At 39.8% G+C, this 13,034-nt stretch overlaps 1 protein-coding gene across 1 annotated transcript in view; it reads left to right on the top strand.

The window, feature by feature from the left end:
* The first annotated feature begins 7,997 nt into the window (after positions 1 to 7,997).
* The window catches only part of ITGA2 (integrin, alpha 2 (CD49B, alpha 2 subunit of VLA-2 receptor)), a 173,208-nt gene continuing 168,171 nt past the window's right edge, over positions 7,998 to 13,034 (top strand). Inside the window, exon 1 of the mRNA XM_006865761.1 lies at positions 7,998 to 8,055. Within this exon, the coding sequence (XP_006865823.1) occupies positions 7,998 to 8,055 (58 nt within the window). The remainder of the gene's footprint in view (positions 8,056 to 13,034) is intronic.

The raw sequence follows: 13,034 nt of genomic DNA, 5'->3' as shown, positions 1-13,034 counted from the left end.
ACTCATCTATGTCAAGAAACTTGGAAGACAACTATCTGGCCAGCTGATTGGAAGAGATCCATATTTGTGCCCATTCCAAAGAGAGGTGACCCAAAAGAATGTGGAAATCATTGGACAATATCTTTGATATCCCATGCGAGTAAAGTTTTACTAAAGGAAATACAAAAATGGTTGGAAGCATACATTGAAAGAGAACTTCCAGAGGTTCAAACCGGATTCAGAAGAGGATGAGGAAAGAACAATACCACTGCTGATATCCGATGGATCTTGGCTGAAAGCAGAGAACACCAGAAAGATGTTTACCTGTGCTTTGTTGATTACATAAAGGCTTTCGATTGTGTGGATCCCAACAAGCTATGGGCCACATTTTGAAGTATGAGTATTCCTGAACACTTAATTGTGTTAATGAGGAATCTGTACATGGACCAAGAGGCAGTTGTTCAAACAGAACATGGAAACAATAAATGGTTTAAAATCAAGAAAGGTGTGTGACAGGGTTATATTCTTTCACCATACTTATGCAAATTGTATGCTGAGCAAATAATCCAAGAAACTGGGTTATATGAAGAAAAACGTGGCATCAGGATTGGAGGAAGACTCAGTAATAACTTGTGATATGCAGATGATACAACCTTGCTTGCTGAAAGTGAAGAGGACTTAAAATATTTACTGATGAAGATCAAAGAACACAGCCTTTGGTATGGATTGCATCTTAATGTAAAGAAAACAACATTCCTCACCACTGGACCAATAAACAACATTCTTATCAATGGAGAAAAGATTGAAGTTGTTAAGGTCTTCATTTTTCTTTGATCAATGATCAACACTCATGGAAGCAGCAGTCAAGAAATCAAATGACGTATTGTTTTGGGCAAATCTGCTGCACAAGATCTTTTTAAAGTGTTGAAGAGCAGATATGTCAGCTTGAGGACTAAGGTGTGCCTGACCCAAGCCATGGTATTTTCAATAACTTCATATGCATGCAAAACCTGGACAGTGAATAAGGAAGACCGTAGAAGAATTGATGCTTTTAAGTTATGGTGTTGGAGGAGAATATTGAAAGTGTCATGGGCTGCCAAAAGAACCAACAGATCTGTGTTGGAAGAAGTGCAGCCAGAGTGTTCCTTAGAGGCCAGAATGGCCAAACTTCATCTCTCATACTTCGTACAGATTGTCAGGAGGAAACCAGTTGTTGGAGAAAGATATCTTTGGTAAGGTGGAGGGTCAGAGAAAGAAAGGAAGACCCCTAGCGAGATGGATTGTGAAAGTGGCAGCATCGACAAACTCAAGTGTGGCAACAGTAGTGAGGTTGGGCCAGGACCGGCAGTGTTTAGTTCTGTTTTGCATAGAGTCTGTACCAACCTGATGGCACCTGACAACAACAACGTAAGTGTTTCAGTGGCTAAATATTCAGAATTATTCTGCCTCTCCTTCTTCCTATCCTGTTTTAGTCTGGAAATTCAGTTGAAACCTGTCCATCAGAGCTGACCTTGCTGATATTTCAAAGACTAGTGGCAGAGCTTCCAGCATCACAGCAACATGGAAACCACTACAGTGTAACAAACCTACAGATGACTGGAGGACCTGGACTATATCCCACCTGATTTAGAGACCGTCTCATGTACAAAGTTTTCTCAATTAACACTAATGATCTAAGTCCAGGCCAGTTGTGGGTCGACATCAAAAGCATCATATGTGAGGAAAGTATAAAGATATTAAAAAGGCAGGAATGAAAGAAAAGAGCAAAATGGATGTTTGAAAAGACTTTGAGTCCTCTTGATTGTAGTTAAAGTAAACAAATAGAAGAATGATGAAATAAAAGAGCTAAACAGAAAAAATTTAAAGGGCAACGTGAGAAGATAAAGTAAAATGTTGTAAGACAATATGCAAATACTTGAAGTTAGAAAATCAAAAGTGAAAAAGCATGTTCAGTATTTCTCACATTGAAAGAGTTGAAGAACAAATTTAAGCCTCAAGTCACAATATTGAAGGATTCTATTGACAAAATAGTCAGCTCAAAAAGAAAGATCCCTAATGAAATGGAAAGGCACACTGGCGGCAACTTTGGGCTGAAACATAATTGTGGGGATGGTGCAGGTCTGAGCAACATTTCCTTCTATTGCGCAGAGAATTGTTATCAGTTGCGACCCATCTATGACACCTAATGACAACAAACATTGACAAAATGTTGAAAGAAGCAGAAGAAATCAAAAGATAAGCAATATACACCGGAAAAAAAAAAGAAAAGAAAAGAAATATACACAGTACCAAAAACTTGTGGTCGATGTGCAACTAACATATGATCATGAACCGATAATACTGAAAGAAGAAATCTAAGCTGCAATGAACCCATTGGCTATATGCAAGTTTCTAGGGATTGACAGAATACCAATTGAAATATTTCAGCAAACTGATACAGCACTGGAACCATTCACTAGTCAATGCCAAGAGCTTTGGAAGACATCTGGAAGATCAAGTGGAAGAGATACATATTTGTGCCCATTCCAAAGGTAGGTGATCCTACAGAATGTGGAAATTATCTAGCAGTGCCATTAATATCACAGGCAAGTAAAGTTTTGATGAAAATAATTCAAAATCTGCTGGAGCAGCACATTGACAGGGAGCTGCTAGAAATTCAAGCTGGATTTAGAAGAGGATATGGAAGTAACGATCTCGTTGCTGACATCAGATAGATCTTGGCTAAAACAGAGAATATCAGAAAGATGTTTGCTTGTATTTATTGACTATGCAGAGACATACAACTGTGTGGAGCATAATAAACTATGGATAACATTGCAAAGAATGAGAATTCCAGAACACATCATTGCTCATTCTGAACTTGTAAATAGATTACAAGGTAGCCATTGGAGCAGAACAAGGGGATGGTTTAAAATTAGGAAAGATGTGCACCAGGGTTGTATCCTTTCACCATACTTATTCAATCTGTATACTGAACAAATAATATGGGAAGCTGGACTATATGAAGAAGAACACAGTATCAGGACTGGAGGAAGGCTTATAATAACCTTTGATTATGCAGATGAAACAACCTGGCTTCCTGAAAGCACTTGAAATACTTAATGATAAAGATCAGTGACAACAGTCTTCATTATGGATTACAACACATTGTAAATAAAACAAAATCTTCACAAGTGGACCAATCAATAACCTCATGATAAATGGTGAAAATGTTGAAATTGTCAAGGAATTTCATTTTATTGGACCTGTAATCAATGCTTAAGGAAGCAACAGTTGGTAAATCAAAGGACACATTGCATTGGGCAAATCTTCTGCAAAAGACCTCTTTAAAGTGTTTAAGGTCAAAGATGTCACTGTAAGAACTAAGGTGTACCTGATCTGAGTCTTAGTATTTTCAACCGTTTCCTATGTATGTAAGAGCTGGACAATGAATCAGGAAGATCAGAGAAGAACTGATGCATAGGAATTATGGTGTTGGGGAAGACTATTGAAAGTATCATGGACTGCCATAAGAACAAACAAATCTGTCTTGAAAGAAGTGCTGCCAGAATGGTCCCAATAAGTGAAGGTAATGAGACTTATCTCATGTACTTTAGACATGCTATCAGGAGGGACTGGTCCCTGAAACCAGACATCATGCTTGTTAAAATAGAAGATCATGGAAAAAGAAGAAGACTTTCAGTGAAATGGATTAACACAGTAGCAGTAACAATGGGTTTAAACATAGCAATTGTGAATATGGTGCAGAACCAGGCAGTATTTTGTTCTATTGTGAAATGGTCACTATAAGAGTGAGTAAACTGGGCAGGTCCTAACAGTTATAGTCAACGAAGACATTCTATAATCTGTACCTTGAATAAAAATCCTTGGGAAAGAGTTTTGGCTGGTTCAACTTTAATCAGATCATCTATCCATATGACTGTTGTTGTTGTTAAGTGCTATCCAGTTGGTTTCGGCTCATAGCGACCCTGTATAGGGTTTGCAGTCCAGTGCTTTTCCTATAGTGCCACACCAGCAGGATTATGTGACTTAATGACTTCTAGAAGAGAATCATGGTGGACTCTCAAAAAAACTTACAAGCAGCATAGGCAGACTGTATTTGATATCTGCCCCTACACATGAAAACAAATAAAGACAGTAACACTTGGTTGCTGTTAAGTGCCATTGAGTCAGTTCCGACCCATAGTGACTCTGTAATAGAGTTTCTGGGGAGCGCCTGATGAGATTGAACTGCCGACCTTGTGGTTCAAACCAGCCTTGTGGCCCAATGCATTATCCTACAGCACCACACCAGGATTCCCCAGTCAGTACTGCTGTTGTTGGGAAATACTGTTGAGTCGATTCCAACTCATAGTCACCTTGTATAGCGTTTCCCAAGTGCCGCTGGTGGGTTTAAACCACCAACCTTGTGGTTAGTAGTCCAGTGCTGATCCTACAGCACCACACGAGGAGTCCTCAGTTAGCACTTTGTTGTTATTAAGTGCCATCAAGTCGGTTCTGACCCATAGCGGCCCTGTATAGGGTTTACGAGGAGTGGCTGGTGAGCTTGAACTGCAGATCTTGCAGTTCAAACTGACTTTCAGTCCAGAACATTAACCCACAGTGTCCCAGCAGGACTCCCAGTCAATATTAGGAGTGCTCAAATTATATAAATGAAATGCTGCAGGTGTATTGGTGAGAAACAATTATGTAAGAAGCTCAGAATATAGAAGTATTTGATATTTATATATTTGTTTTATTGTTTTTCAGTTGAAAATGTCTCTATTTTTGTATTCCGTCTAATGCCTTGAGACCTTTAGGTGAATCATATGGTGAATCAGTGGGCTCTGAGCCACACTCAGCCTTGTCATTGATTCATTGGATAGCATTTAAGTTTTTCCAGGATTTATATAGAATTTTACATTCACTGCCCTTTCAGATCTAGAGAGAAGAATGTGGAAATGTTAGAAAATTCAGTTCCATAAATTCAGTTCCATTTAGTAATTATGTATTGGTGGTGGTGGTGGTTATGTGCCGTGGAGTTGGAACTGACTCATAGCGACCCTGTACAGTGTTTCTGAAGATGTAAATCTTTACGGAAGCAGAAAGCCTCATCTTTCTCCCAGGGAACAGCTGGTAGTTTCGAACTGCTGACCTTAAGGTTCGCAGCCTGATTTGTAACCACTATGCTACCAGAGCTCCTTAATTATTTATTAAGCAGTTATTATTTGCAGGCATAGAACTAACTATTGTAACATAAACATTAATAAGGCACAGATAGGATTTCAAGGTCTGGGATTTAAATGGGAAGGTAAGCTATAGAAACATAACAAACAAAAACAAACCCACTGTTCTAGATTCTTACTTACACCAACCTTATAGAACAGCATAGAACTATCGTATAGGGACCGCCACATCTTTCTTCTGCAGAGCAGCTTGTGCACTCAAACTGCTGACCTTTAGGTGAGCAGCAGAGTGTTTAGCCCCAATGCCACCAAGGCACTTTAGAGAAGGTAAAGTATAGTATGCATAGATAATTAAGGTCAAGTCACACCATAATATGTACAACAAAATACTATTTACAAATTGGGGAGACAGGGAAGAGGAATCATTTTGATTCTGAATGTGGGGGGTATAAAAACTGTTGGGATGATGATATAAATTAGATTAGAATCTTGAAGTAGATTTTTAAGAAATGAAAAAAAATGGAGGACACTGTTCTAACTAGGAAAAAAAAAAAAGCTACGGTGTGAATAGGGAAGAATGAGAGAAGTTGGTGAATAGATGAGTTTGGCATAAGTAAGTTGAGGCCCAATTGTACAACTTGTAAAGCTAAAATGGGGCTCAATTGGGAACTTGAAAAACTTAGTTGGTTGCAAATACGTAAAACAATGCCACTGTTTCGGTGAATTCCTTTATTTAGGAAATATAGTTTCCATAAAATAAGTGTGTTAATTTATAATAAGTTTGTTATTGTTACCTAAAAATAAATTATATAAATAAATATTTGAAAAATATCTCTGTTTTCTATGGTAAACAATGATAGAAACATAAAAGTTGTTTGGACTCTTCATTAATTTTTAAAGTATAAAGCGTTCCTGAGAATGAAGAGTTTGAGAACACTGCCTTTGTCTTCCTTTTTCCCTGTTCAGAATGCAGTGTCTAGCACAATTATACACAGGATAGTTCTTAAGAAGACTACAGCAGGGATTCTCAATCTCTTTGGTCTCAGGAACCCTTTGTACTCTTAGACTCTTGAGACAGAAGTTTGTGCTTTGTTTCTTGGAATGTTTGCATGCTTTGGAAAATATAGCTCCAGATTTAGTCAGCACCTCATGCCAGTGTGGTATTAGTTTACCCAGTCTTGATCACAAAAGCAAAGACGGGTGAATTTTCCTTTCCATTGCCCAGAGAGAAAGCATAAATTCCTCCCTCACATTAAGGAAGTAGCCTGCCTCTCAAGCCAGAGTGCTTTCCAAACATTACTCACATTTCAGTGAATCAAAAGGAAACAGACAGATACTCATCTCCCTGAAACCTGGCTAACTCCCTGCAAGAAGTCTGTGAGGAGAGTCAGGTAGTACATCACAAGTGACACCTGGAGTCTTAGTAAGCCAGTGAGTACCATACACAACTCAGAAAGAAACACCTCCAAGTATTTGTCAGTATTAGTAAGAGTTAGTTAATAAGTGACAGATAAGAAGACAGGAAAGAACCTGGAGCTAGAAATTTTGGGGTTCAAAGATGTCATGCTTATATTCATGAATATAAGCAGTAGTCTGATAAATTTAATATATTTAAATGTTAATGTTTTAAAGATATAAGACTCCAGCCCTAACTATGGGTAAGGGAAGTGCTCTATTTTTACCAATTAACTTATTTTTAAGTTCTTTCCTTCTGAACCATTTCCTTGTGGAAATATCCCAAGCATCCTATTCTCATATTACGAGATATTAGCATTGCTGACAAAACTTGCATTGGTTTTCACCGGTAGCAGTAAAGATTAGACTAACAACTCTTTTAATTTATTAAAACATTTGAATACTTCACAAAAGTGGTCTCTGGAAGAACTGCCTCGATTTGCTGGAAATGTGCTGGCGAACTTTTAGAAGAATATTCTGATTTGGGTTTGTAAGTAAAAAATCTCAGATGTGGTTATGGAAAATTCTCTTTCAAGATGTGAGACTGACACAATGGTAGAAACTACTGTACTATACACAAAGAGGTAAATCCATGAGTTCATATATTTAGTTCATATATATAAATCCCTTAAACTCAATAATCGAATCAGCTTATTTATCTTGGAGTAAAGGACTTACTTACAAGACACAAGTACACCAAAACGCAATACGTGCTTGCATTTGGCCTACCTTAAATACCACCTTGGATAATCATAACTTGTGCATAGATCTTTTCCTGATGAGCTAGTTTCTAACCTGGTCATTCTGTGCTTATTTTTGTCCATTTCTCCACCCACTGTGGAAGTGCAGAGAAACTATGTGATGCATGGAAGCAACCCCTAAGAACTGACTTGGGCCCTGGCTTCTCTCCCACCCCTCCTATGCCAGCCAGGAACCCCTAACAGCAATGGAGTGCTGAAGGGTCCAGGCTGTCTCCGGACTCAGAGAGTCTCCTTCGGGAAGGCATCAGGCTGTGAGCTGCAGAATAGTGGATCCCGCCTGTCAGATGTGACCGCTGCCCTATGTACGGGTCCGTATCCCCACCTACTTCCTGGCTCCCAGAGTAACATGTTAGGACGTTAAGGTGAGGCTGCCGGGTGTGGAAGGATGAGGTGCAGCCAAGGGTGGGGAAGGTGGGGGTTCAGCGAGGCGGGGCTGGGTAGATCCGGCTGGAGGGCGGGACAAGGCGGGCCTTGGAGCCCCAGGAGCTGCCTAGCAACTTTTCCCTGCTCGCATCCGGGCTGGGAAGACAAGCCCTGCCTGGGCAAAGCTTCTGAAGAATCTCCGGGTTCTTGTATCCTTTGACCAAGGCTAACCTCTGCAAACTTAATTAAGCGACAGTATCCAGGGTCATTCAGCATGCGACCAGGATGCAGGGAGGGCGCGCTACTGCTGCGGCTGTTAATGCTCAGCCAAGGTAAGCGAGGAGACTTGTTCCATGTCTGCTGAGTTCTCGGTCCTGGTGAAGAGGGATTACAGGGCAGGGAACAAGCAGAATGTCTCTGGTCTACCTGGACCCAGGCTCCTAGCGTTACAGATCCATTTTGAGAGATACCTTTCATTTATCGCTTGCTCTGGGTCTAAAGTCGCCTCAATGAGCGCTTTGGTTTTACACACACTCTCGTGGGGGATCTGGGGCTCCCCGGAGACCGCGATTCCTGCAGCCCAGCTTTCCCGGGCTCAGACAGGTGCCACACTCGCGCAGGACTAGTGGTTCTGTGGGTCCCTGGTATCCAGTTCTGCCCGGCCCTGTCGTCCAGAGCTGGTAGACCTTCCAGGGAGACAAGGTGCTCAACACGTTTATTTTCCAAGGACTCCCTCAAAAGAATGAATACTCCCTCGATTTTTACTCTAGGGACACAGTGCTGCCATGTCCTCCCATAGAGGGTTTAGGAAGACTAAGCGTCTCTTAAACACTTGGCAGAGGAGAATTCTTCCTTCCCTTCTGCCTTCCTCTTATTGTTTTAACGTCTTCTGTTCAACCAGTGTAAACTTGGGCCAGGAAAAGTAGTTTCCATTTTCTTGATCAGAGATGTCACAATGAAGGGGGAAGGGTCAATTTGCTGGAACCAAAGTTCTAACTGCAATGCAGTGGGAGTGGGGCCCACTCCAGTCTGTTCTTTTGCAACCAAGTGGGGGAATGAGGCTGAGCGCGCTGCACTGCTTTGCCACTGTACACAGGACTTTATCCCAGACTTTTATCCCGAGTCTAGTGTGTGCTTAAATTTAGGAATTGCAGTGTACTTGATGTTATAGGATCCTTATAAGTCCGAATCGCTGAGTTTTTGGTTAATTTGGAAAGTGGTATAGTGTCACAACTGTATTGTGTAGTTTGAACAGAGATCTTAAATCATGGTTTCTGTTCTTATAGATTTTTATCAAAAATACAAATCGAAAGAAAATCCAATTCAGGTCCTGTGACATTTTCTCTAGGTCAAAAATACGGGAGAAATATCATCACACACATGCACGTATATTCTTGGGACCACATTCCAAATGTGTATGATTGGAAGTTTCTATGTAAATATACCTGCATAAATCTTTTGGATATTTTGGCAACATTTGTATTAATATTTTTATTTACTTATTCTTGAATTTAGCATCTTCATTATTCTCTCACACTTTTGTTTTCTCTCTGCTCATGCACTATGTTTTGGTTGCTTAGCTAGGCTTCTTTGATGAGTCGTGTGCAGATGATAGGGAATGGGAGAACTGACTCAAAGGAAGTATGGGAAGGAATTAAATCCAAAGAGCCAGAAAAAATAAGGTGACAGGTTACCAGTGTTCCAGGGGTTGTGATCTAAAGACTCTCACTCAGAAGATATAGACCTCAAAGTCAAATTTGACGTTATATATAGGTATCCAAATGCTAATTTCTGTATACTCAGTTGTACTGATAGGCAGTGTGTTGAGAGGGTTTCAGAAAAGGATGAAGAGAATCTCTTTGATGGAACCCAATGCAGTCTTTTCCTAAACACTAGAAGTCTCTCATACTTTGGACATATTGTCCGGAGGGAACAGTCGCTGGAGAAAGATGTCATGCTGGGTAGGGTGGAGGGTCAGATAAAAAGAGGAAGACCCCCAAGGAGATGGCCAACTGAACCAGTTGGCCAGGTGGCATCATTGATGGACTCAAGTGTGGTAGCAGTGGTGAGGTTGGCCCAAGATTGGACATTGTTTCATTCTGTTGGGCATGGGGTCGCTATGAGTAGGTTCCAACTCTATGGCACCTGACAACAACAACAACAACAAGTACAAATAGGAGTATTTGGGGGAGGGGGGCTCTAACTCCACCTATAAGTTTCCGATGCAATCAGATTGAATACTGAGAAACAGTCCCTGGAAATGACAACTTTCCCAGGAGCAATTAGAAATCTACATCTATGCTTTTCATCTCTCTTTAATTACCCAGTACTAAAAGAAACCTTGAAAACATAACATCATTTTTGGTCTTTGAAATGTTGAGGCTTGTTCTTTAAAAGAGCAGTGAGAAACACTTCAATGGAATGTGTTGCTGCAAGGCATGAAATGAGGTAGAGAAACTTGAACCAGTTGGTTAAGGACAGCTCAATGCATGCAAGCAGAGGTGATTTAAACATGTATTTGTATAAATATCTTGTGTGTTTATTTCCTCCTTCTGTCCCAGATAATTGCATACTTAAGGAGCAGCTTCTCTCTTAATGTTAAGATGACCACAGTAAAGGCTTGTTATTTGTTATCACCATCTTAGGGCAGGAGCATTCTGTTTTGATGCCATGATCATCTAAGGGCATGAATAATTTAGGTCACTAGGATCTGATATTTTTTATGGTATAACCCAATCTGTATAAAAATTTTGAACATTCATCATCCCTATACACAAACATCCACCATTCAACCACCAGTTTGTTATACTGTGGTGGCTTGTATGTTGTGATACTGGATGCTATGTTGCAGATATTTTAAATATCAGCAAGGTACAACCATGGTAGATAGATTTCAGGTGAGCTTCCAGACTATGACAGACTAGGAAGAAGGAGAAGCAGACTATTATGGAATGTTTAACCGTTCAAGAGCAGTGGAACACGTCAAATAACACCAGAATGTTGTCAGATATAGTTTTGGAAGATGTGATCTTCTGGTTGGAAGACACTCAAAATATGAATGGGAAAGAGCTGCCTCCTCCAAGTAGCGTTGACCATGATAACACAAATAGGGTAAAACTTTGCTTATTGGGCACAATTCAGAATGAGGAGCAATAGATGCAAAAACCCATTAATAAATCATTAGAACATGGAAGTATGAATCTAGGAAAATTGGAAATTGTCAACATGAAATAAAACTCATAAAGATCAATATCCTAGGCATTAGTGAACTGAAATGTAGTGGTATTGGTCATTTTGAATCTGACAAACTTATGATTTACTACATTGGGAATGACAAAGTCAAGAGAAATGGCATCACATTCATTATCAAAAAGAACATTTCAAGATTTGAAAGTATAATGCAGTCAGCGATACGATAATATCCATACACCTACAAGGATGACAAGTTAATGCCACTGTTATTCAAATTTACACACTAATCACTAAAACAGTGATGCTAAAATTGAAGAATTCTACCAACTTCTGAAAGTGAAGAGGACTTGAAACATTTACTTATGAAGATTAAAGAGCACAGTATTTGATATGGATTACATCTCAATGTCAAGAAAACAAAAATCCTCACCACTGGACCAATAAACAACATTCTTATCAATGGAGAAAAGATTGAAGTTGTCAAGGACTTCATTCTTCTTGGATCAACTATCAACAGCAGTCAAGAGATCAGACGACGTATTGCACTGGGCAAATCTGCTGCACAGGAACTTTTTAAAGTATTGAAGAACAGAGATGTCAGCTTGAGGACTAAGGTGCGCCTGACCCAGGCCATGATGTTTTCAGTAGTCTCATATGGATGCGAAAGCTGGACAGTGAATAAGGAAGATTGTAGAGAATTGATGCCTTTGAGTTGTGGTGTTGGAGGAGAATACTGAAAGTGCCATGGACTGCCAAAAGAACCAATAGATCTGTTTTGGAAGAAGTGCAGCCAGAGTGCTCCTTGGAGGCCAGGATGGCTAAGCTTCGTCTCTCATACTTTGGACATATTGTCCGGAGGAAACAATCGTTGGAGAAGGATGTCATGCTGGGTAAGGTGGAGGGTCAGAGAAAAAGAGGAAGACCTCTAACGAGATGGATTGGCCAGGTGGCATCATTGATGGACTCAAGTGTGGCAGCGGTAGTGAGGTTGGCCCAGGATGGGACATTGTTTCGTTCTGCTGTGCATGGGGTTGCTATGGGTCGGTTCCGACTCGATGGCACCTAACAACAACAACAACAACAACAAGGAGACAAGAAAGAAGGAAATGTCTAAAATGGATGTCAAAAGAGACTGTGTTTATACTTCTTGCATTCTCTAGCATATGTGTTAACTGTCTTAGAAACCTATAATCAGTGTTATTTTAACAATTAGATTTAAATCCATTTTCTATAAACCTTGTCATAGGTGTTTAAAAAGAAGCAGTACACATATTTTAGTTGCATATCTATCAATTTATATTGTGCATGATTACAATGTGGTCATTACAATTATGGATTATAAACTGTTCATTATTTTATTTAAATGCTTACAGTCATTGAAATAGTAACTGGACAGTTTATAGATGGAAAAGAGACCATAAGAGGTCTGTTGTTAATAAGTACCATGGAGTTGGTTCCAGCTCATAGTGATGCTGTATAGAGTTTACAAGGAGAGACTGATGGATTTATACTGCCAACCTTGTGGTTACTATCCCAGTACTCCATAAGAAGCCTAGATGAACTATAAATAACATAATAGATTCACAGAGCATAGATAAATGCAATTTAAAAATACTTGAAGTCATGCATATTCTTCAGTATTTTGTCAGGCCACGGATAAATACATCTACCTAAATTCTGGATCTCACTTTTTTCTCCCTATCTTTAGTACCCTGATCATCAGTCATTCCCTGTTTTGTGAATATCTTAAAAGTATCTCTCTAATGTAAGTTCTCCTCAACATATAAATATTCTGATTTTTCTTGTATTAAAAAAAAAAAAGACTTCCATTTAATAGGTGTATTTAAGGTGGTAGCGCTGTCTTCTGAAATACTCCTACTGACTGCTATTCTTCCGCAGTTGTCCTGCTGCCTTCCTGGCTCTTCATCTTCTCCTTCACAGGCTCATCAGTTGGGCTTATTTCTTGGTGATGTTTGCTGAAGCTCAGGCTGGGGTGTTTTCTTTATTCCATGGATGTCCTCTGAGCCCATAACCCTCTCAAGTTTGTATCTCCAGTCAGTTTCCTCTCTTGGGTCTCAAATCAGTATTTCCATCTGCTTCCAAATATCTCCACATTGAT

This window comes from Chrysochloris asiatica, unplaced genomic scaffold (assembly GCF_000296735.1).
Source record: "Chrysochloris asiatica unplaced genomic scaffold, ChrAsi1.0 scaffold00082, whole genome shotgun sequence".
NCBI lineage: Eukaryota > Metazoa > Chordata > Mammalia > Afrosoricida > Chrysochloridae > Chrysochloris > Chrysochloris asiatica.
This window is presented reverse-complemented; position numbering and strand designations above follow the sequence as displayed.